This window comes from Malurus melanocephalus, unplaced genomic scaffold (genome assembly GCF_030028575.1).
Source record: "Malurus melanocephalus ecotype Western Australia unplaced genomic scaffold, MMel_1.1 scaffold_130, whole genome shotgun sequence".
Lineage (NCBI taxonomy): Eukaryota > Metazoa > Chordata > Aves > Passeriformes > Maluridae > Malurus > Malurus melanocephalus.
Window position 1 is genome coordinate 454,916 of NW_026623362.1, and position 24,233 is coordinate 479,148.

Sequence of the window (24,233 nt, forward strand, 5' to 3'; positions counted from 1 at the left end):
TGCACTAACTGTAATGCTGCCTTATCCACAGTTTCAGAGAGGAATATTTAAAAGAGCAGCAGTAAACCACACCCTACACCTGCAGTGATCATTGAAAGTTTGGAAATCTGGCTACTCAATGCAGGGAAATACTCTTTTGTACCCTGCAKATCTTAAATTAAGAAGCTGACCTACCAGTTCTTTCTATAGAAGGTAGGGCAGTGAGCTGCCCTCCTTTGTGATGCCTTTCAGTGGCTATTTTTTTTATTATTGAAATGCATTTGTTTTCCAGTGTATTTTTCCAGCTTCAGGKTTCTGGTTCCTGTTATGCTTCTAGTAGACAAAAGCCTTGCTTTAGCAGCTGTCTTCAGTGTAGGTTGTTGAAATGATGCAGCAAGAACTTTCCTGCCTTATTTTCAAATAAATTAACAGATKAAGTCTCTTGGTTTTCTTTTCTTCTGTAAGACAGGTTTCAAGAAGCATTCCTTGCTGCCATCTGTTTTCCAGCCTGCAGGAAGAGAGCAGGGGAATGCTAGATAGAGCTGGATACAGTGGGTTGTGTTGGATGTCCCACCACTGCAGGATATTGGACAATGATGTGAAATGGGCTGGAAGGGTTAAAGATAAAGGATCAAAATAGAAAAAAACCATAAGGGTATAGAAAGGCAATGCTATTTCAAAGCTTCCCTTACTCCTGCTAGTGATTCAGGAAATCATGTGGTATCTTTCAGCATCTCACACTAAACTTACTCTCATGGAGATTTAAAATATGTTCATGGTCACTCTCTGGGACTACTCAGGCTCATTAGCCAGGGCTGTGCCTTGAGCGCCCTGTTGAGCTCCTTTGGCTTGGTTTGAGCAGCAGCAAAAGTAGTAATTAGGACTCTTTCAGAGCTACCAACACCTAATGCCTGAATGAGGAATTGCTGTTTGGAGGATGTTAACAGAATGATCCTCCTTGTCCTATCCATTGGCTTTAATTTCAGAGAAGTTGGAGGGAGGTAACACTGCCATCCTCACTRAGGTGCATGGGGTAATTCAAATCTGCTGAGGATCGGTCTCAGGCTTTCTGCAGCCATAGTTAGATATAATGACTTCTCAGTGCAAAACTCATCTGATACTTTAGATTTTAATTTTAGAAAACTTAAGTGAAACAAACCATAATGACTTTAGATGTARTCTGTGTTTAAAAGGGACATTTTCCAGCTGAAATACTGATGGAATATGTTGGCAAAGTGCCCTTAGTACAGATGCAACTYGTGTTAATAAAACTGTGCTTTTGCCAGTGCAGCTTATTTCTGTTTATCAGAGCAACACAAGTCTTACAGGTGAGTACACATGTATGTGTCCATATTGGGACTTGCTTTCTGGATGAGGGCTTGAATGGTCTTCTCCTCAACTGTTTGTAAGCAGGCAGATAAGGTGAAGTAGGAATGATACTGGTTAAAAAGGAGACCCTGACTCAGTCTAAATCTCAGATAGATGCAATATGTCCCTTTTGCTACCTGATAATAATCCACCTAAAATGGTGCTAGCTCTTTTTAGTTAGAGATGGCACTGGGAACCGTTGTTCGCTTGGCCATCTGCAAGCACTCAAATAAGACAGTATCCATGAGCTTGCTCCCTCAGTACTGTTCATTTTACATGGCATCATCTTGCCAACTTTTCTGGGAAAATGGCTACTTCCAGGCAGATGGCAGGAGCTGCAGGAAGCTGTGAAGCAGACTAACGTGTGAGCCACTAGATCTTATAGATACAAGACACCTCTGATCATTTGTGACAGGTGACCAATTCTTCCTGAACTTAAAACTATATCCCTTTTTTTTTTTTTTACTTGCTTCTTCAGCACTTTTTGTTTTTCCTTTTGAGGCAAAAGCATTCTAAGAATATCTGGGAGTGCAGTGCAGCATGGGGAAGGCATGGAGCCRGAGTGAGAGTTTCTTGAAGCCTTTTGTGGGCAGCACTCTAACTCCATTCTCAAGTTTAAGGAAAGATGTGTCAGCCCTATCACTGCTGACAGTAATAGGAGTTTCTCTCTGACTTYTCTGGTGGTGAATCTAGCCTCTAGAGTGATGGCAGAAGTCAGCTGCCATCATTGTTTGAAAGCCACAATACTTCTCCAAACTCTTTTGAAGAAAATGAGAGTCTTTGCATTGACTTGGAAGAGTTTGGAAGAGTCCCTGTGTAATTGCTGCATTTATCTGTGTGCAGGTTATCTGGTGAATAATAGCTTCTTAGATGTCTCTTGTGATTCTTGGCTCTTAATTTTAGAATAAAAGTACATATTTTATATTTAACACTGCTCCCATGAATGTGAATCAGCTTACCTGATCTACAGAGACAAGTTACATCAACCTGATGAACAGACCTCCTGGGAACCCCTCTGGAGTAGTGCAGATCTGCCCTGTGTGTCCCCCAGATGCKGGCTGACTGTCCCTGCTTGGCCCTAGAATAAACTAATGAATAATTAGATACAAGGAGAAGGCTCATTTATTGCCACTCAGCAGAAAACAATTACAGATGGAATCTTCTAAGGACATAACTTTTTGTTTACAGTGACATCTTTTTTTTCACATTTCCTTTCCCTCTTGCTATCATTCTTTGAGGCTTACCCTTTTCTTTTTTCCTCAGTGCTTGTCTTAACACCACATTTCTTCCTTGCTGGCCTTTCCTTCCCCTGCCCTTTGTTTTCTCTCCCTAGCAGAGAAAAGATTTTAGTTCCTTGTTCTTTTCTCCCTCTGTCTGTGATGTGGTACAAATAATTCCAAATCCTGCTTCTCAGTTATTAATTTTTCACTTCAGCCTAGCAGAAAGTTGCAGTTTTTTGTGTTCAAACAATGGGGAGTTGTACTGAGGCAAAGACACAAAACTGCCGAGGATGATTAAATATAAATAAGGATAATGGAAGATATATTTCTTGTCTATTTATATCACTTCATATTAAGCCTTCCTTGATTCTAATATTTTCAGGCTGAATTTGACAATAAAAGCTGTGCGATGTTAGCATTGAATCTATGCTGTGTTAGCACTGAAACTATGCTGTGTTAGTATTGAAAGTTAATCACTGTCGGTCTTMGACCACATGCAGGGAAAATATGGATTTCTCTTGCCTTGAACTATTCAGCCCTTCTGTTTTGTATCCATTAACACAGATCTTGGCTTATAAAGGGCATAGACAACCGTATTAAATCCCTACTATTCAAGGCATGCCCTTGTTTCGTGTTTTGCACATTAGGCCACCACTGTTAGGATCAGAGTGGTTACCAGGTCACTTGGTAATTGGGGCAAAGACATTTCAAATGATTGCTATTGTATATTTCCAGAAATTAAAATATTTAACAAAACAGGGTTACAGGAAAATAACACCAAACCAACCCAGACTGTTTAAAATATTTCCTTATATTTGAGCATGTCTGTTCTGGTTTAATGACTCTTCCACTGACACTGAGCTTTTAAAAGAATTTTTTTCTCAGATTCTCACAGCACAAAGCTGGGGAACTATCTAAACTCATATGACTTGTTTCATAATATGTGTTTATCTTCTCTTTAAGTAATATAAAAGATTTGCCATTTTTGTTAATCTCATTATTCAAAGTCATATGACGTTGTTGTTYCTTTCATCAATTTGTTTCTAGTTACATTTTGAGCAACTGCTGAACCAGAAGGTGGTTTATATCATAATTCTGAAATATTTTAGATCTTAGCTTGCCCCTAAATGAATTAATTCTTTGTCCTTTTTACCTCTAACTTCTCATAGAGCTTTGTCACACGCTTACAGCACTTTGTTACAGAATATCAACTTCTGCCAGTGTTCRCTGCCTAGGAACACAAATTACTTCAGCAAAAAAACGAGAAAAATGTAGTTCAGGTTATATGTACTTATGACTGTAAACTGTGTGGTGCACTAAACAATGAACGGCTTCAAAATCTATAACCTTTTGGAATGAAACAAGAAATTTGACCTAAATCATACCCCCTAGTGTGCAGTTAGCTATTCATGTACATAATCTGCTGCACTTGGCAAAGCCTGTGAATGTTGTATTCTTGCCTTTCTCTATCTCCACAGTAGTAATAATAATACAACAGAAATTGTGCTGATGGGATGGGAGGGTATTGTACTGGAGACAAAGTAAAAAAAACAGTGATGCCATTCTCTCTTTGTACTGAAAGAGCCCGTGGGAAAACTGTCCCTTTATTTCCCACAATATTTTCTTTTTCACAGAAAGCTGAATAGCAGAAAAATSCAGGAAAGCCTAGTTTCTCAGCCTTTAAGGGCTGAAAATGTATTAAAAACATCTTGTGAAAATTCAGTACTCTGTCTGATAATTATAAATTAAAGAGCTTTAGGATTTTACCTATATGTTTAAAGCCTAGAACTCAAAAGATGACAGTAAATTATACTCTCTGTAAGTGGGTAAGATGGAAAGGAACCCTGTTACAACCTTACTGCTGGTGTTGTCCACACTTTTTCCAGCAACCTTTATGTACATAACACTTAYCAGGTTTTATTGTTTACTTATCAATGACTCAGGGGAGRGGGAAGGAAAAAACTCTGGACTTCCACAGTGACAAACATATGAGTATTTTTTAACAAAATTATAATAAAATGCAGCAGTAATGTTAGTCAGTATAAGTATTGATTTTGGAGTCTTTAAATGGAGATCATGCCTTCTYAGTGCTCATTCAGTAAAGTTTAATTAAGTTTAATAAAGTTTTTCTCCAGAAAGTTTCTGATCTCAGTAAACTAAGTGATTAATTAGGAGTAAGGATAATAAAAGTCATTGGCCTCCCATGTTTTATGTTATTTTTCTTGAAGGACTGTATATATCTATCTATACATATATATAAAGCAACAAAACTGCTGTACTTTCTCTCATCACATAATGTCCATTTTTGTTAAAGGATTGACTGTTATCCAATAACTCCTGGCTTCTCCCTGGTTCTCTCCTGTCATACTGCAATGTAGTAGGCTTTGTAAACTATGTTATGCATCTTACTCCTCAAGACTGCCTGTTTAAACTGGTAAGCCCATACATTTAACAGTTGGATGTGGCTGAAAAACAGATGTGGACCATTTCTGGTTGCCTTGTGGACCTTCTGTGGTCTAGTAAATATTGATATATTTTCCAAAATTAACTATATTGTGGTATAGAAACCGGAACTAAAATTGCAGTTGTCAAGAATCAGCTTAGGTGTCACCTAACTCTTGAAGCATATGCAGTCTCTAAAAACTTACTTTTTCACCTTTTTTACCCTTTTCTGATRTATTCTTACCCTTGAAGCCCCAGACTCAACAGCCCAGGTGTCTGCCCTCTGTCTCTCCTGGGCTGCTCCATCTAGTTGACATTCCTTGAGCCCAACTGCCAGAGTGTGTGCTCCATGCTGAGCTGCAGCTGACAGCATCTACTCCTGCTTTTAGTGCACCCTGGTTTCAATGGGACTCACCTAAAGTAGAGGAGTCCCAGGTAATTTTTGCCTTTGCATAAATAGATATTTGCCTTCATAATATTTGCCTGCATAAATAGATATTTGCTGTGCTCTGACCAGCAACCTATGTGTCTTCTGCAGCAGATACCTTTCCAGTCTTTCCCACTTAAGCTGCTCCGCATGAGTCTAAAACATTAAAGTTTCTTTGTGTACAACAGAGCATGTGGGAGAAAGAGAAAGGACTCCTCAGCACCTTGCTTCAAGCACTCAGAAAGGAARAGGAATCTTTGACTCCAGATACTAAATACAGCATTGTATTGTAAACTAAACAGTCACTGCATATAATATAAACTAACCCTGAAACAAAGAGTAGAACCCAGGGGCCTCTGTTAGGGATTGATGTTCGCTCTCTTGCATCTGCTTCTTCTGGTCCAATAAATCTTTGCAGAACAGAAATTAATAGAAAATAGCTTCAATGGTTAAGAACACCATTTCCATTCCTCCAGTCCTTCTCAYCCATTAGCCAACAGTCACCCTAGGAATGTGCGTTTCAGTCTTCTCAAGACAAAAAAAGTCCAAGCCCCCCCACCAAAACACCAAAACAAACCACAAAKRAACAAACAAACCAACCCCAAAACATGTTTCTCCAATTTGGAGAAAACCACAGAAAAGATAAATGGAAGACGTAGACTTCTTGGTTGTTAGTCCCTTCTCATATTTAAATTCTTGGCCAATATCCTTTAAATTATGCTGCTAGACATCTRCATTTATCATCTTGCCTTGTTATCTGGACATATAATTTTTCTCTTTTGTTGATCAACAGGGATGAATTGGCTGAGGCAGGCTCTGAGCATTCATCTTGCTTTATTAGTACAGCCAGATAAGCCCTGGGAAGTACAAAGGGAATGGAAATGTTATTTATTCTACTTTTTGAGAACTTGTTGTATATTTCTTACAGCCAGGGCTCTTCCCTGCTTTTTACATTTTTAGCTGTCTTGACTTCAGAGATGAAATCGATGTGTAATATTTTTAACCTAGTTATATCCTTACAGACATCAGCAGCAAAGCAAAGCATATTTTGTTACAAGAAAGAAATGAWATCTGGGTAAGTCTTCCAACAAAACCTGTGTGATGGCAGCATAGCTTGTTCTTTGATGTCTCTCTGGCAGTTGTCATAACTGGGTTAAGAAGCAGACACTAGAGCATGCATTTTTCATGTTTGGGTAAATGGCTTTAAGTATCACTTTGCTGGCCATATACCACTAGGGTTATCTCAGGAGGAGGGTGGAAAAGTCAGAGGGGTCAGTTTTACCCCCCATGAGGAATGAAAGTACATGTTTTAATGTCTGAAATATTTGCAGGATGGAGAAAATGAGTCTTTGTTCCACTTCAGGAGAGACTAGCAGACATCTTGAAGCAAAATTCTATGTTAGATTTTCATAAGTCATTAAATTTACCCCTGGGAGGCACTTTGGTGCTGTTATGATGAACAAGATGTTTTACAGAGGTTTTGAAGATGTGGTCATACCAATGATAGCAGCAGATAACATTGACATCTGAACATTGTRCAAAAAATACATACAAAGGAAATTGAAATCGAAATATGGAATACAGGACTCTTTTCTAGATAAGTGACCTGCAGCTTGAGATTGTTACCTCTCTTACATTATCCATCTCTAAAATCTTACCAACTTACAGCTTGCATTTGGTTTTCTTTTAATGTCAGAAAACATTTTTAAATTATCCTGCTAGGTCATAGAATCATAGAATGGCTGGGGTTGAAAGGGACCTTTGAGATCATCTAATTCAAACCACACTACAGTGGACAGAGACACCTTTCACTCAGAGCTCCATCCAACTTGACCTTGAAACACTTCCAGGGATGATGCATCCACAGCTTCTCTGGGCAACCTGTTCCAGTGCCTCACCACCCTCACAGTAAAAYTTTTTTTCCGGTATCCAATATAAACCTACTCTTTTTCAGCTTGAAGTCCTTTCCCCTTGTCCTGTCACTTCATGCTGTTACCAAAAGCCTCTTTCCTTCTTTCTTGTAGGCTCCTTTCAGGTACTGGAAAACTGCAATTAGGTCACCTCAAAGCCCTCTCTTTTCCAGGCTGAACAAATCCAGTTCTCTCACCCTTTTCTCAGAGGAGAGGTACTCCATCTCTCTAATCAACTTGGGGCCCTCCTCTGGACTTGCTCCAGCTCCATCTCCTTCTTGTGCTGAGGACYCCGAGCTGGATGTTCCAGGTGGGGTCTCTCTCACCAGAGCAGTGCAGAGGGGCAGAATCCCCTCCCTCCCCTACTGCTCTCACTGCTTTGGATGCAGCCCAGGACACGTTTGGCTTTCTGGGCTGTGAGTGCACATGGCTGGGTCATGTCCAGCCTCTCACCCATCAGCAACCCCAAGTCCTTCTCAGCAGGGCTCCTCTGAGCTGTTCATCCTGCAGTTCCTCTCTGAAGCAAGCTGGGAAAGTCACAGAATAACAGTGCAACCAGAAAGACCAGTTAATGCGTGGGGAATGTAGAATCTCAAAGATCTGGAATTTTGCTAAGTCCATTCTCAGCCATATACAGAGCCAGATATGATGCCCCGCATCTTACTGCAGCCAAACAGAAAAAGATAACAGAGACAGAAACTGAGAGAAATGACCAAGAATGCTTAGGAATCTTCTATTCTACAAGATTTAAATGTTGCTAAGCATGCAAGTGGTTGTTTTGTTAAAAACATCTCTTTGTAACTGGGACACAATTCCTGAGTCACATYCCCCAGAAGTACAATCAGTATTGGCTGCTGCATCATTGAGGACCATCTCACAGCAGCATGKTGAGATCATTGTGTGTTATAACTGTGCTCATAAATGCTTACTGAGGGAAAATCCCAGACCCTTGAAAAGACCTATTTAAAATCCAGTTTTCTTCAAGGTGAAACATGCTGTTAGTTCTGTGGAACTCAGTAATATAAAGGGAGCATATTTGGTGTCAGATGTGAGGCAGTTTTGCTATAGTGACATGTTAGAGTGTAGTCCTTGCGTTCACTCCTTGCTGGAATGTTGTGTGTTTCTTGCTCATCTCCAGCGAGTTGTTGCCAACAGCTTCTTCCCTTCAACCTTGATGGGTCTTCCATGGCACCATGTTTGTTGCAAATGAAAAGATCAAGGTAAAATAAAAGACTAAAGRGACATAAGAGAATGGGATGACAAGGAGGTGTTGCTTCGTGGACACTACTGGTGCTGGAAGAATGGGCAGTAGTARAGCTCTGCTCACATGCTGCTTTGTGGGGACCCTATAATTCTGCTAAAACTGAGTTAATTTTCTAGTGGGGCCATTATAGAAGAACAGGAGTGAAAAGATTAAATGGTAATAGAGTGTAAGGGATGTGTAATTAGGCGGTTGTGGGTACATATCTTATACCCTGTCAGCATCAACAGAAATAGGCTAGAGATGTGCTGACCTGTTGCATAGCAACCAGGAGGAAGCACAGAACCAAATCTCTGGATGCCTGTGATTTGTAAACCCTTACAGAACAAAGCACAAGACCTTTGCCCATCTGCAAGAAATGTTCAGAAGCTGAAGGATAAAAATGGTATATTCCCTGAAATCTAACACTTGACAACCATTTTTATTTATAGAYAAATACACAGATGCAGTGTAAAAAGCCTGACTATTTTGCTTCAAGGTTATGTAGAAAAAATACTCAGTCTCTTCAATTTTACTTAGAGTTTTCCTGAATTCATCACACAGGAGATTCCTTTAAACACTGCAAATGCTAAGTTTTTGCAGCTGCAAATATTTGCTCATTGTTGTGATCTTGTAAACACTGATATGCCCATTTAGCAAAATTATTTATGTTATTCGATTGAAGTCAAGTACAAATTCTGACGCATGATGAAAAGAGCTACTCATGTTTATTTAAAAATTGCTGTTGAGATGATTCTAKCCCCTCTTGCCCATTTGAAGTGTGTTTCAAACATTATTTTCAAATGAATGTGATATATTASAATGCATTTATACTAGGGTAGCAACTCCCTCTGGTTTCTTGCAGACCAAAGATGTTTATCTGCTTTGTGCAATTTCATACTTTGCATGCACACTTTACAGTTGTGAAAGTCATAGGTGGATCTCATGGGAATTTTTTTCAATTGTAAAAGAATGTAATATTCCTAACGGTAGGAAAGACTCTCATTTGTACTAAGTAGAGATAAATATAGTACATTATAGAAATTAATAATTTTTTTCCAGTGGAAGACTTCACATGTGAGAGTTTCAATAGTACTAGCACTCCCACTCTGTAAACCCATTCTTTAAAACCAAAATCACTGAGTAATATATTTTATTGTGCAAAATCCTTTGCATTTCACACAAAAGACATTTTGCTGTTTTGGGCTYGAGTAACTGGCTCTTTATGAAGGCTTATGAATAATACATATGCAGCATCTATAAATACTAGATGCTGCCTATTTATGTTAGAGAAGTATATTAATTGATCAATTATTTATAATTAGTTACATAAGATGGCTTATGCCATATGTAATAGTATTTAATGAACCCCTTTGGTAATTGCAATGGAGATAATAAGGAAAAAGCACAACATAGGGAGTCACAAAACAGGAGAGTCCTCAAGGCTCATGAAGGGTAAAATTTCTACTCCTGGAAAATTTATACTCTAGTGCAACCTACTGAATGAACAGCATGTAAAAATCCTGCAAACACTAAGCAGTAAAATTTGTAGKCTTTTTTTATGTCCTATCAGATTTGGAAACTTAGATTTCTTTTTAGATGAGCTTGGTGAAAGCATGCAGACAAGGTGCTATTTTAGGAAATAAAAAGAACTTGAAGGGGAGGGAGACTTAGGAAATATAAAGACTTGAAGGGGAGGGAGATCTTATATACTGTTTATTATTTCTGCTTAAAAAGTGCACTGTTTTAATTTCTTTGGCTTTTTATTTTATTCACCATACACTGAACATTTTGAGTTTATTTTTCCTGTATTTAGTCCAACGTATRTAAATGTCATGCAACTCTTTGTGCCTGTTCTTCTGGTTCTATTACTCTGACAAGTATCAATTTATTGATACTGAAATTCAAGCAAACCTTTTTAGATACCTGTTTCTGCTGTTAAGTGCTCATTTAAATGCTTTGAAAAAAAATACCTGCTCAAATATTGGGATATTGATCATTGATAAAGTAGCTTATAAAACGGCTATAAAACTGGCTTGTACCTGTAAAAGTACTTGCATGGCTTTTAGTCCAGTCGAGGATAAAATGCTGTTGTTTTCATGTTTATGTTCTTACTGCTGCCACAGATGAAATGGTTGTGAAATGTTGCTGCCTGTGGGATGAGCTTAGTGGGCTAGTTTGGCATATGTGCTGTGCWGCAGAGAAGTTTGTCCAAATGTCATTGTTGTTTTAAGATTAATACAAATGGTCTTTAAAATACCTTGTTTCATACACTGACAGGATAAAAGGAACTTCTGGGAGGGTATTAAGGACAGGATTCGTTTCACCCAGTCTGAGACGTTTACAGTGGAGATTCCTGGAACTTAACAGAGATCACCCAGGGTCGCCTACCACCATTAGAGAGAAACTGGTGACTTTGGGGCATGCTTGATCTTAGTTGCTTTTGAACATCTGCTTTAGGAAAAGTGAAATCATATCCTAGGTTACCTAGACTCTTGATTTTACCTATCCTAATGGTTGGGATAGCTCTGCATGTACACTGTGGGCATCCAAGATGCTGTGAGCTARGCCAGTGGATGGTGAAGTCCTAGAAAGCAGTCCCCAGAAGCCAGTGCTGCATTTGCACAGCCTGGGCAGCTGCCATCCTGCTGGTCTGGCGTGTAAATGGAATTGACTGCATTTCCAAGCCTAAGAGGAGACTCCACRCATGGGAAAAATGGACATCTCAAAGTAGAACACTCTGTTACATTAAATGTCATGCCATGAGGAGCCAGCTCCTTTCTGCAGTATGTTAAAGGAAGGAGCATTTTCTCCGAGCATTTGGAACTCAGGCAAGTGCACTCTGTGCAAGAGCATCATCTCTGTGCAAGAGCATCATCTCTGGTACATCACAAGAACCTGTGCTATCATGTGTAGTGTGCTCTTCTGGAGTGGTAGGACTCACCCCTTTTAAAACCAGGACAGTAAACTGGGACAACCAAATACAAATTGATCTAAGATCTAAGATTATGCTTCTCCCTTGAAGAGGGGAGCCSCAGGCTGTTGCCCTGCTATGAAAATTATTTCTATACTTAATTCAGCATTCAGTGTGCTTGTTCCTATGTGTTCCTTCTCCCACACAGGGGATTTAATTGCTTTGGTACGAAATATGTCCCTCAGTGATTCCYTCTGACCAGTGCCTTCTCCCAGGCTGGAGATTAGGTCACTCATAAGCCTTGGGCTGTCATTCTGCACCACAGAGGATGTTAAAAGTAAATATTTTTTACTGTTTGCCTTTATCTCTCTTGTAGTGGCATGCTTTTTGGCAATTATTAGAAATTTGCTCCCAGTAATGACTGGTGTTAACTCYRTGGTTAATGCCAAGCAGAGTGRCAGGTACACKYGCCTCCTTGCTTGCTACCAGCTTGCTGGCATCTGAGAAAGGTGGTTACATACCCTTGGTGTTTAATTTTGCTAAAATTGTAATCAGCCAGTTTTCAGGGTGGTAAGCTGTCTGGGGGGCTTAGGCATGACTATAATATATGCAGGATGAAAGGGTATAACTGAGCTCTGGCAATATTCTTTGAAGGAAATTTAATACATCGTCTTTGTTGTATGTAAGATCTATTTTGTTAAAAATAGAGCAAAGTTWTAATAGGATTTGATCACCCTGACTGGAGCATTGTAAAAAAGGGGCCAGGCACTAAACCATTGATGCTCAAATCAGGGGAAAAGCTAGTTAGCTTYCCTGACATTAAGGGAATGAAATTTTTAGAAAGCCGTTCATTGATATCTGACAAACAGCWTGAAAGGGATGCCAAACCCTCAGGGTTTCTGTCAGGAGCCTTAAAACACATTTGCATATTTTTTGCATAGAAACAGGAGCTCTCTCTCTGTTGCCAAACTGCAGAACTAAAAGGATGCAAAAACTATCTAGTCCAAAGAGCTCTGAGGGGTAACTTCACAATCAGAATTCAAATGTGTGCAACAGATTAGGAAAATGACTTCAAATGGGATTTCAACCATATCWGAGAGACACAGAAATCCTGAACAGATTGGTAGGCAAAACACTACCTGCACTGCCRTGAAAAAGCTTTTTTTCTTCTCTGGGCATTTCCCATGTAAAAAATARCTCACTGACATCAACTGATCACACAAATAAATGTTGTTTAAGGTGCTACTGCTTAATTTTCTTGATATCAAATGCAATCTTTTTCCTGACAGTTTTGGTTTTCTCCAGTTGATAACAATACTATTGTGAATAGGATGAGAGTGATGGAGGAACAAAGAAATGGTGGTCTTCCACGTGCAGCCAATGTATCCAGGGGTCCCATTTGTTGGCAGCTGAATGGCCCTCCTAGCTATACCATTTKCTGTCAGCTGTTGTGGATTGAACGAGGAGTCCCACGGCCTTGAAACGGTGCCTTGGCAGCAGAATCTGTGGGAGCATGAGCTCGAATTTGAGCTGCTCTTATGCCCATCCTTTTCATTGAGTGGTTTCTTTGATTCCAGATGTTATTCTATTCCTTCCTTCAAGGAAAATGCTTGCAAAGACAACAAAGCATTTGCAGCCAAGAATGCACTTAATGTGCAGGTGATGTTTTGTTGGCAATATCCTCTATGTCATGGGCTAACTATGCTTTCATCATTTTGACGAGGAAGCTGATGACTGCAGAGAAATTCATGATGGATGGAAGTGCCATGYAATTTTTAGCATATAATTTTACTCTCTGGTCATCCACCCACCCAGGCACTAATGTGAGTAGAGTTCTCGTTATATTAACGGAGAGTTGACGTTCAAATTTCCTGTGCATCAAGTGAGCAATAGAATTCCATTGCGTATACATGGCACTGCCATTGATCTGATTGATTCTGAGTTGCAGCGGTGGATACGGTCGGTGATGTGTGAACAGGAGTGACACAGTTAACTCTTTTCATGAATGTCTATATTAGTCAGAACTTGAAACAAAATCCTTAATAAGAAATCAGTATTARTACAGATTACAGTTCATAATGATTATGATGTCAGAAAATAATGAAATAATCTGTGACTTAAGTTATGGATGGGGATGTTTTAAAACTGTAGAAAAAGATTGGTATCATATCTTCTTTAAAGATCTGGCTCTATATCTATATAATATGACTTTTCATTTCTTTACCCTTCATTTTCCAGGCTCATGTACATCAACAGGAATTTAAAAGACAAAGATTATTTGTGACTTGGCATCACCATCTTAAAGAGAAAAGGGTTTAAATGGTGGAAGAGGTCTTTCAGAATCTCAGAAGTAATTTTTTTGCCAAGTTTGTGTGGTTGGAATTAAATAAGGAGCGTTAGGCATGTCTCCTGCCTCTCAGAAAGAYGGTCTGAATGCAAGGCTGTTGGCAGAGCAGTGTGCTGCTTCATAAAGAGGAACTTAGATTTCCTRGTTTGCCTGGTTTTGTGCCTTTTCTGCAGCTTCTGTGGGGGATGGCCCAGCTTTCCCTGGAAAGGTTTTGATGAGATTCCTATGCAGGTTAGCTCACAGCGGTGAGAGTGCTCGCTGGAGGGGGGAATGTGTGAAGGATATTGAGACTGTGATGATGAGGGACGGTGTCAGTGGAACGGGGGATCCTGCCTGGCAGCTGTGCAAGGCACCTGCAGAACCAAAAGCTCTCCTCTCATTKTTTTGCAAGTAAAATTATTACTTGTTTAAGAAATATGGAGCTGTTTGGGGCAGATCTCATTTTGGTGCTTGAAATGTATTTGTGGGTCTGAGTTCTTTAGTCTGCTAAAGATGATGGAAATCAAAAGATTTTAGCTTCACTTTGAAAGCATTAAAGCATTATTTTGAACAGCAGTAGTTTTACTTCACCTAGGTAGGTGGTTTTCTAATAGGGGTAATTTGAAAATATATTCCACATTTGGTGATAYTCTGCTCTAATTTCTTGAAATGAAAATCGTGAAGAAAATATTCCGCTTTCTACAATATCAGTATAGTCCAAGGACCAGTGTTTATATAGAAATATATTTGCAGTTTTAGAAGCCCTACTTTTGATATAATTATCTTTCTTTCAGTAAACAGGGAAAACATTCAGTTCCATTTTAACCTTGATTTCCATACTTTTGTTTCCAGCAGAGTCAAAATGTCAGACAAAAGTGATTTAAAAGCAGAACTTGAGCGCAAAAAACAACGTTTGGCTCAGATAAGAGAAGAAAAGAAACGGAAGGAGGAAGAACGGAAGAAGAAAGAGGTAAATTTGGAAAATCACCTTTTAGAYAGCTCATACTTGCAGAAGGGGCTTGCTGAGGTTTTGACATCTCARTATTCTATGCCCCAAGGTATCTGTCATGTGGAATGAGGTCCTCAAACCCACGTCAGACTAACCTTAAAATCAAAAAGCTTATTTTTAGTCAAGAATGTTGGGGTGAGGGAATTGCTTTTAAAACCACGGYACTGTCAAATCACAACAGTTTAGACAACATGATATGCATGTGTATGGAGAAAGAAAAATTGATTTTTGCCACAATGCTTTTTCCTGGGCTCTCCTTCAATGGAAAGGGAGTGGAGAGTGGGAAGAGACAGAAAGAGGTCTCACGTTTTTTCAAGCCATTACAATCTAAATGTGTATTTTTGTACTCTGAAGACTAGTTTGATTACTAGCTAAGGTAACAGATTTACAATTATTATTCTCCAGTAAAGTAAAACATAATTGCAATTGCATTTTCATCTTCTGGCATGGGTGCATCTTTCAGTTATGTTAAAGTTTGATTGACATATTAGTTTATTTGTCCTTGACAATATGCATTAGGTTTCTCATTAAGGGATTTGTACTTCTTTTTATTCAGTCACTTAGTGGAATAGAGGTGAGAATTGACAGGGAGTGGATATTCATTTTCATGCAAAGTCAGAGAAGCATTAAGTGAYTATGCTTCCTTTCCTTCAAATGTCAACACTTACTATAGTTTAAAGCACCTGTTATCTTTTACTAATAACTGGTTTCCTTTTAAACTGACACTTTAATATTGTACATGAATTTCATGGAATTACYGTGGAAATGTGATGTGATCCAAGAAATCAGCGCTGCAGCTTTGTCTGTCTTTTTAATCTTTTTTTCATTTGAGCCACATTTGTTCAGTTACCAGCACATGCCCCRCTGAGGCTCCTGGAGTCACTGGGGGAGTCCTCCACAAGCAGATCTTTAAAAGGTGCCGCTTTTGTGTTCATTACTGAAGAACCAGAGRGAAGGAGGACAAGCTAATGGCTCGAGGGAGCTATTAGGTCCTTTTTCTTTTTCCCCTGACTCTGACTTCATGTCTTTTGTGGTGGTTGGAAGTTCCCATGGCTCTGACACCCTGCTATGCAGACAATGCTACAGGGCATAATTGTGTACATGGGCTGTGCTGTGGTACCAGATGGTCCAGCAGTGAAGGCTGACACTCACCGAGGTGCTTGGCCATGCACAAAAGCCCTCTACAATCCTACATACCATGAGAGTTCATGTGAAGAGCTGAGCATGGAAATATGCCTCAACTTTGTCTGTAAAAACAGTGTGCATCCTGGCTGGGTCCAAACTGGAGAACATGGGGATACTTCTGAATTTCCAGGTTTTCTGTTGGTGCCTCCACCAAGGTGAACAYCAGTTTGAGGAACTGTGCAAGCCCTCTTTACCCAGCACTGGTTTCAGCACAGTTTCAACCTTTGTGGGATTCTGGCTAATGCAGGTGCTGCTGTTTTCAGATGCCCATAGATCAGAGGGGAAGATGGAAAATGTGTGGAAGCTCCAAGGAGGTGGAGATAGTAAGGTAGAGAGGGAAGGGTCTTATGRACCTTTAGGGGGCCATGGACTGCCAAAGTCCTACTTTAGACATGTTATTTCCTTTGCTCCTGTTAGGTGTTGAAGTTTATGAAAAAATATTTCTTTTCCCAACAAGTGCATAGGACCAAATGCAGGACCTTAAGCTACATTGTTGAAGTRCAATGAAATTTTATTCTTGTTCCTGGAGTAAGTAGGAAGGGGATAGTTTTATTTAGGGTAATGATATCTATTCTTCTATGGTCAGCTTTTATGTTAGTTGAATAAGTTGCACGTCATGAGTGAGAGGCAGAAAATTTCCCTCATTGTCCTGTAAAAAATTCTTACAAATATCCTTGCAAAGACCAGTTTTACTATCCATTCAGTGAAAAATAGTTCCTGATATATACAGTACCAATTATCTAAGTTATAAATTGCCTACATGTATCAAAATTAATTTCAAAGTGTAGCTAAGCAGTAGTGCATAGAAATATTTCCTCACATATAATTGCTGGGACTGATTAGATGTGAAATAATTGCTAGAGCTGATTATATATTAAATAAATGTTTCTGTTTTCTTCTGGTTCGACTCAGGCTGATCTGCAGCAGAAGAAGGAGCCAGCTCAGGAAGATTCTGACCTAGACCGTAAAAGGAGAGAGACAGAAGCTTTGTTACAGAGCATTGGTATATCCCCAGAACCACCTCTAGGTATTTAAGAGCAGCACACTGTAAAGCATTCAGCTCTGCCACAACTAATGCTTTCTTTCTACTGAAGCATGCTTGGCTTTTTTTGTTTTTTGGCTGTATTAGTGAAGTGAACTCTTCTGTTTGAATGCCTGCCATACCATTGACATATACAAGCTCATGGCATTATGARTACTTGTCATTGCCAAAAACATCTGTTTCATTTCGTCAAAAGKTTTTTGTGAACATAATGCAGGTTGGTTTTGCATACCAGCAGTGATTTCTTTTCTGATGGACTATTTTATCTTCACTCACATTTATCTGATGACCAAAAAATATTACTGTAAGTGCTCTACTTCATTAGCCCCAAGTTTTGTTTCAAAAATTCAAATTAWGCATTTGTAGGAAAGGAGGAGCATAGTCATGTGGGAACTCCCACTGRTTTTCTTTTAAAATCAAGCAAAAGTGGAGAAGAAAAATAAAAAAAAAAACCAAATCATAAATAGAAAAACACCTATTGACAGACACTARTGAAGATTTTAGCTCTGATTTCATGTGCTCAATCTCTTTTTTRGTTTTGATGTTTCAGTTCTAGAATCTGAAGTCCTCAGTTTAAAAACACATACACTATCTGAGTATTGGTTACCTTGATTAAAATCTCATTTGTTGAGTGGTCCTAAAGTGAGTAATTTCAAATTTCCTTCCTTCCTTCCTTCCTTCCTTCCTTCCTTCCTTCCTTCCTTCCTTCCTTCCTTCCTTCCTTCCTTCCTTCCTTCCTTCCTTCCTCCCTGCTGTCTCCCTCAGATTCAGGATCACTTTCACTGTTTTAGCTTAAATCTTGGCCTCTCTTGAGCTCTCAAGCTTTGTCCTTAAGTTCATTGTGACTGAATCTAGGATTTTACCCTAGTTATTCTTGACAATAATATATAGGAAAAACTTCAGATTTGACAAATTATTGAAGGTTGATTGAGGAAAGCACCTTATATAGATGCTTGGGCACATATGCAAGTAGGTAGTGACATTCTGAATTGGAATTTGGATTCAATACTTGCATCAACCAACATTTATTGAGAAAAGTTACTATTTTTATAAGTTATGGGATAGTAACTGAAGCTTTTAGACACCACTTCTCAGAAGAATTGACAAGTAATGGTTAGGCTATTTTTATGTATAATAAAATATGCTTTTTTAATCATATCATGATACAAAAATTAAGTCCAAGATAAAATCAGATATATTTTTTATGTATAACATTTAAAATACTCATTTTTATACAAGAATTAATATATATGTCCTTATCATTTTAACTAAACACATATTCATGTTGAAAATTATCAATTTCTATCTTAGTTAATATTTTTGTGTTTGATGCTGTCAAAAGAMCATGWAAATTCACATKTGAGATGATTCCTTTTARTTAAAAATACAATTTTGTTCTCTYTTGTTCCCTTTACATACACTCACAATTTATATACAAAGGAGGCTTCAATTCCACCTTCACGCGATGCCAGGTCTCACTGTGAATATGGAATATGTAAACAACCAGGCATACCTGTAACCTGCCAAAGGGCTGTCACGAAGATGAATTCACTTTTCATGCTGCAGTCATTTCTGTGACAGTCTCTAGGGAGAGTCTGCATTAAATGTTTGACCACATGGAAAATCTGAATCTCTTGACAGGTCTGTCATTATACACTGTAAAGCATAACAAAATATTTTAAAGTTTTAAAGTTCTCTTAAACCTATAAAAGGAAATGCACATGATTTAAACCAAATGGGAAACTTTGCTTTTGCATTAAACCCCTTTTTTGTGTTTTATTCAATGTGGCTGCTTTGAAGAATACTTGCATTAAATCTTGACTGGTGCCATCTCTTAATTTTTAATACTTTTGAGAAACCATTTTAAAAGAAATCAGGATATTTTTACTCTTTTATTTATTATTTCCGTGCTGAAGAGCTTTAACTCAGGCTGACCTTGAGCTATGAACTTCCTTTCCTGTTTCAGGAAACAAAACTGCCTTTGCATGAAATATGCTTCAAAAGTCCTGGCAAGCCAAAGAGAAAATCATTTCAAGAGCTTGGGCAAATAGTGTCTAAACCAAGGGAAACTTTTCCTTGTGCGTTGAAATCATGTCCCACCCAAAATGGAAATTTTTATGACCTACATTATTTTAAAAAAACACAATCACCAAGCAAACTAATGCRTATTCTCATCATCTTTGGGAAATGATTTTAACTTAGCTGAATTTCCTTACTTAGCTTTTATTTTTTATGTCATTTCCACACTTCAGCCTTAGAGCATATCTAATGGACAGTAGCTTTTGATTTAAATTCAGAATTTGAAAAGTATGCTTGTTCTGTTGCCTACTTGACTTTACTAGAAGAGTTCACTTAGTTTTTTGACAAGACAAGCCCCTGATATTGATACATTTAAAAWCTTTTGCAAGTCAACTTCAAACCAGACTCAAGAATACAAGTGCAAATTTACTTTCACAGGTATCTACACAATTGATTAGCTGTAGATTCCCATTGGGCTTTCAGTCCTGTCTAAATACATGTCAGTTTTAACACTTCCAGGAGACTTAAAATTCACTTGACTCTCTTCCTTTTCTTTTTCTTTCCTTCCTTATTTGCTTTCACCATTTCAAACTCTCCTACTCATCCATCCACTATCATTTTGGTCCATTGGTTTTGATTTGTCTGACACTGCTCTTCATCAGTGCAGTCGCTGCATGTGTTAACATGGGATACCTGTTATTTTCATTATTTAGTCCCAACCCCTATGTCTCCCTCTTCGAAATCAGTGAGCACACCCAGTGACGCAGGCAGCCAGGACTCAGGGGATCTGGGACCCATAGGAAGGTAAGACACAGAGTTAATAGACTTGAATAAATGGGAGGTTTTTCACTTTGCTCTTACTTCCCCACTTTTTTTTCCTTTTCTGCTGTAAATAAGAACATGCTGTATAGAATGTGAACTTTTGTTTCTGCATTGTCCACTGTGTGTTACCATCCAGCAAGACTGGTCTTGGATGTGAGGTAAAAAAAAAATGCAAGCAGCAAACAGATCCTAAGTTCTGAGCCCCAAACTTTACGGTGGAAGCAAGAGCTGAATTTACACTTCTAAAATGCCAGAAAGCTTTCAAATATCAGAAAACTGTTTGGAAATACACTAAAAACAGGGGGACATGCCCAGGGGTAGAACCTGTTATTCATGTTGAGTTGTCTTTGTTCACATAACCAGGTTTGTTTTGTAATTCCATTTGTAATTCCTTCCCTGTGTAAAACCAGGTTGTCTCAGATTCCTGTGGCTGCTCATGGCAGTGTGTGCCACTGACAGTGGCAAAGAGCTTGGACAGGAACAGGCTGAAACATCCCAGGACTCACTGAAAGTTCTGCCTTGGAAGCTCTRGATATTGGAGAGTTTCATGCAGAATGGAAGGGAAACAGCTCTGTTCTTGTTGGAAAGTGGAATGTGCGTGAGGGATGGAAACAAGAGTAATCTTCTTATTTTTGTTTCCATGGCAGAAATAAAAATAAAGTGGCAATCCCAAAATAATTCCTTCTCTGGAATAGAAAGGAAWGGGGAATGCTGGTGGTAAAGAAGTATATGTTCAAGTAAGAAGAGGTGCAAKCAGCTATACTGTATACTTTGAGAAATGTAAAAAATGCGTCCTAATAGCTCTTTTTGTATCACACTAATTCAGCACAGAGYTGAGCTGCCAGCTCATCCAAGTCTGTGAGCCAAGACTCTGCTAATGGCTTGAGAACACCGTGACTGCTTTCTGTAGTTAACCGTGCTCAGTTGACATCGTACCTCTCCAGACASAGACTGTAATGTGACAGAGCTTCAGGTCACCAGATTTCATGCCACACAAGCCTTCTCCTTGGAAAAATCACACTTCCATAAGCAGAAAGTATGTTGTATCCCCTTCAGCCACATGCAGACACACATTCTCCCTTGCGGTGTGAAAGCTGCACAGCTGCTATTAAATCTGCTCAGCCCTGCTCCCACATCTATCCTCTAGAAAAAATGCAGGCTGTTAAGTGAGGAGCCCTAGACTGTAGCAGTTCAAAACACAAGAATAGTGAAATGCTGTCTTCATAAGTAAATGCAGTAGATTTCAGCAAGTCAAAGTACCTGGAGTAGAACAAAAATAGTTTTTAAGCAAAGTATAGCCTGCTGCTCAGGATTAAGCTATTTACCACAGTCCYGCGTGAAGCTCTGACAAAGCTGGGTGGAGACTTCTAAATTCCTGCTTTTCCTCTTAACAGTGTAACTTTTTTATGGTTAAGGTAAAAGGCTCTTGGGAGAATTTATTTGGCTGTGACCTACGCTAGCACTTTGGCTCTCTGTCAGCAGCATGAGCAGTGAAAGCACATGACCGCGTGTCCTTTCAGAGGAGAATGGAGTTGGTCCCCTTCTTCTCAGCTGCATTGTGGGCTTTCATTTTGGATCCATTTTCTGGCTTCTTGTGGCCATACTAGGAATTCACTGAGAATACTAAGACTTTGCTTGTAGCCTACCAGTTTGCTTGGCATCTTCTCGGGTATTGAGAGGGCTGTGCTGTGTGCCAGGAAGGCTGCTTGCAGATGTTTGCCTGGAGCAAACAGGTTTGTGGTAATGGAAATGCGATAATGTCTGGTCCAGGCCCCGGGGAATCTCTGTGACCAGCGGATAGTATTGAGTGGCAATTAGTCAGATTAGTGTCACTGGGTGCAGGTGGCTGTGCTCAGTGTTGGTGTGAACTGCTGCACTCAAGCCTGTGTGTGGGATAGAGTGGTGATAACTGATGAGGAAGATGATAGTGGAGCTGCCATTGTAGTGGATAAAGAGGATGAAACCTCCTCAGCTCTTTCCTCTGAGAGATGCCCAGACCATAAGTCTATCTTATTTTGGCTACTGCATCTATTATTGCCTGTTTATCTATATAAACAAGGTTATCCTGTTTCATTTTAATGTATCTGTCCATTTCACTCTCTGTGATAGAGAGGGCACTTTTGCTGGATCCCCTGTCATGCCCTCATGCTTGTTAGACCTTTCCCTTTTCCTTGTTCTGCTATGAATTTTCTGCACTAGGCTGAGCTCAGGCTTTAGAGGAGAGCAGATTAGTTTCAAAGCTGCTAATGCCCCAATCTCAGCGATCACAGCTTGTCCGTCGTTGTTGCTGCTAACCCTGCTGCAGAAATGATGAGCTCGCACAGCCTGGCAGAAATCCTGTGGGCAGTCTGATTACTCATTGCCAAAGTGTTCCCCAGAGGAAGATGATGGATATTAAAAAGAAAAGAAAACTGTGAAGTCACAGATTTCTGCTTGTTACAGGAGAGAGGCTCTGTGGAAATCTTTGAAGAATGCAGGAGATCTTCATATGTTCCCAAAAGAGGGAACAGATTCTGGTACAGAACTAGGTTGTGTTCAGATCTCTTTGAATTTTTGTTACTTCTGGTGGTTGTCAGACTTAATCTGTTGGTCCCAATATCACCAAGTATATTTGAGATTTGCTTTGATCAGCAAACATCTGTGATTCCTTATATAACAGTGAATGTAGTTCACCAGAAACACGGGTTTATGGCATCTGCTTTTCAGGAAAGAAAATTGATAAGCTGGAGAGTTCGAATGCTGTTAAGTAGTTGTAGTCCTGGAACCACAGACCTCACTCAGTCTTATTTTGCAAGATGAAAACGGACTGGTAACTTGCTCACCAAGTGTAATAGTTGTATAGGGAAGAAAATAGGCTCCTCCAGCAGAAAAATGGCAAAGTGTTTTGTATTAAAGCTGGAAAAATATAAACCAGAAAAACTCTGTGAAATGCAATAGTGAGACTGATTTATCACTAAAACAATTTACCTAAAGGCTCCGTGGGATCTGCTATCACAGGCTGTCGCTCATTGAGGATAATTTGCCTGCCAAACAGGCAGATAATAGGGCAAACAGTAATTCATTCATAAAAGTTGTACGGCCCTTTTGTTGCACAGGAAGAAAAGCTGCATGGTCACGATGGTCACTTCTGCCATGCGACCTACAGACCTACAGTGCTGCTATCCTTCAGGACCATTGTCCATTATCTCCAGCACAATAGCCAGAGCAGCGTTTTCTTTTCTCAGATACCATTCAGTGTATTAACAGAAGACACGGGGTGGGCTTTGAAATAGCACTAAATTGTGGGACCATTTCTGTTTTCCATGCCCCAGGTTTCTGTGGGGTTTTTTTTTTTTGGCTGCTTAATCTTTAATACCATTTTGCTATTTGTCATAACCTTTTCATTGGGGAAAACTTTAGGTTTCAGCAGCATTCCAGCTTCTTTCTGAGCCATGACGGCAGCTGTAAGAATAAGCAGATGTTAGATGGATAACGGGTTTAGAAACTGCTGACTGAACGCTTTCAGTTGGACAGGAGAGACAATTTTTTTTTTATTTTTGTGGCCTTGGGGATCATTGCTGGATAGGCAGAGTTGTGTTTATACTTTGATTCTGGTTCTGCTCTTAGTTGTCAGTCTACACTGAGCAATTCACTGGAGCCCTGTTGTTGCTCAGAGAGYGACTTAGCTCCACATTGCTTTGCACATCCTACTTTGCCTTTCTGATGCCTGTGTTGCTTGTGCTGCACAGATAGGACAGAAAAATTACATCATAGCCTGAGCAGAAACCCATCTCTGAATAGGTGGGACATTAGYTCACAGAGCTTTCTTATAGGACATATTGGGACATCACTTATTTTCCATAAGACAGTGGTRCAGGATTGCATGAAGACTCTCCTTGGAATCGACTAGGCTTGGCTTTTTCAGGATAAGTGTTTTGGTTTGTTTAGTACTTTTTAAGCATTTTGGTGATTYCCAGTGTCCCACTGCTGATGGTCAGCTTATACAGATGTGCACAACTGCAGTGTAGATTTGAATGCATGTGRAATAAGGGCTGAGGTAAAGGCATTTGCTGAGAGCTCCTGTGCTGTAGCACAGCRTGAAACACAAATTTGCCTCTATTAATACAGAACTTTTTTGTGGTAACTATTTGCATCTCTCTAGTGGACACTCTCAACTTTTGCTATCCTATTGTGCTAGAGAGGATGCTAACTATTATARTAGGGCCACCATGAAACATGTCCATGTTCTGCTGTTCAATACACCTGAGGCATTTGCAAATCTCATCTTCTCAGCAGTCACAGCCATGAGCTCTGGGTTTGTGTTATCTGAGGAAGTGCACAAGGACAAATC

The 24,233-nt window shown here is 39.4% G+C and overlaps 1 protein-coding gene across 5 annotated transcripts in view; it reads left to right on the forward strand.

Annotated features, from left to right (window-relative positions):
- The window catches only part of DYNC1I1 (dynein cytoplasmic 1 intermediate chain 1), a 185,861-nt gene that overhangs the window by 3,174 nt on the left and 158,454 nt on the right, over positions 1–24,233 (forward strand). For 2 of the 5 annotated variants that reach the window (XM_057370666.1, XM_057370665.1), the window contains exons 2-4: positions 14,679–14,796; positions 16,933–17,047; positions 19,795–19,885. In XM_057370666.1, the coding sequence (XP_057226649.1) occupies positions 14,689–14,796; positions 16,933–17,047; positions 19,795–19,885 (314 nt within the window). In that variant the 5' untranslated portion in view covers positions 14,679–14,688. The remainder of the gene's footprint in view (positions 1–14,678; positions 14,797–16,932; positions 17,048–19,794; positions 19,886–24,233) is intronic. The other 3 variants (XM_057370668.1, XM_057370667.1, XM_057370669.1) reach the window with 2 other exon arrangements.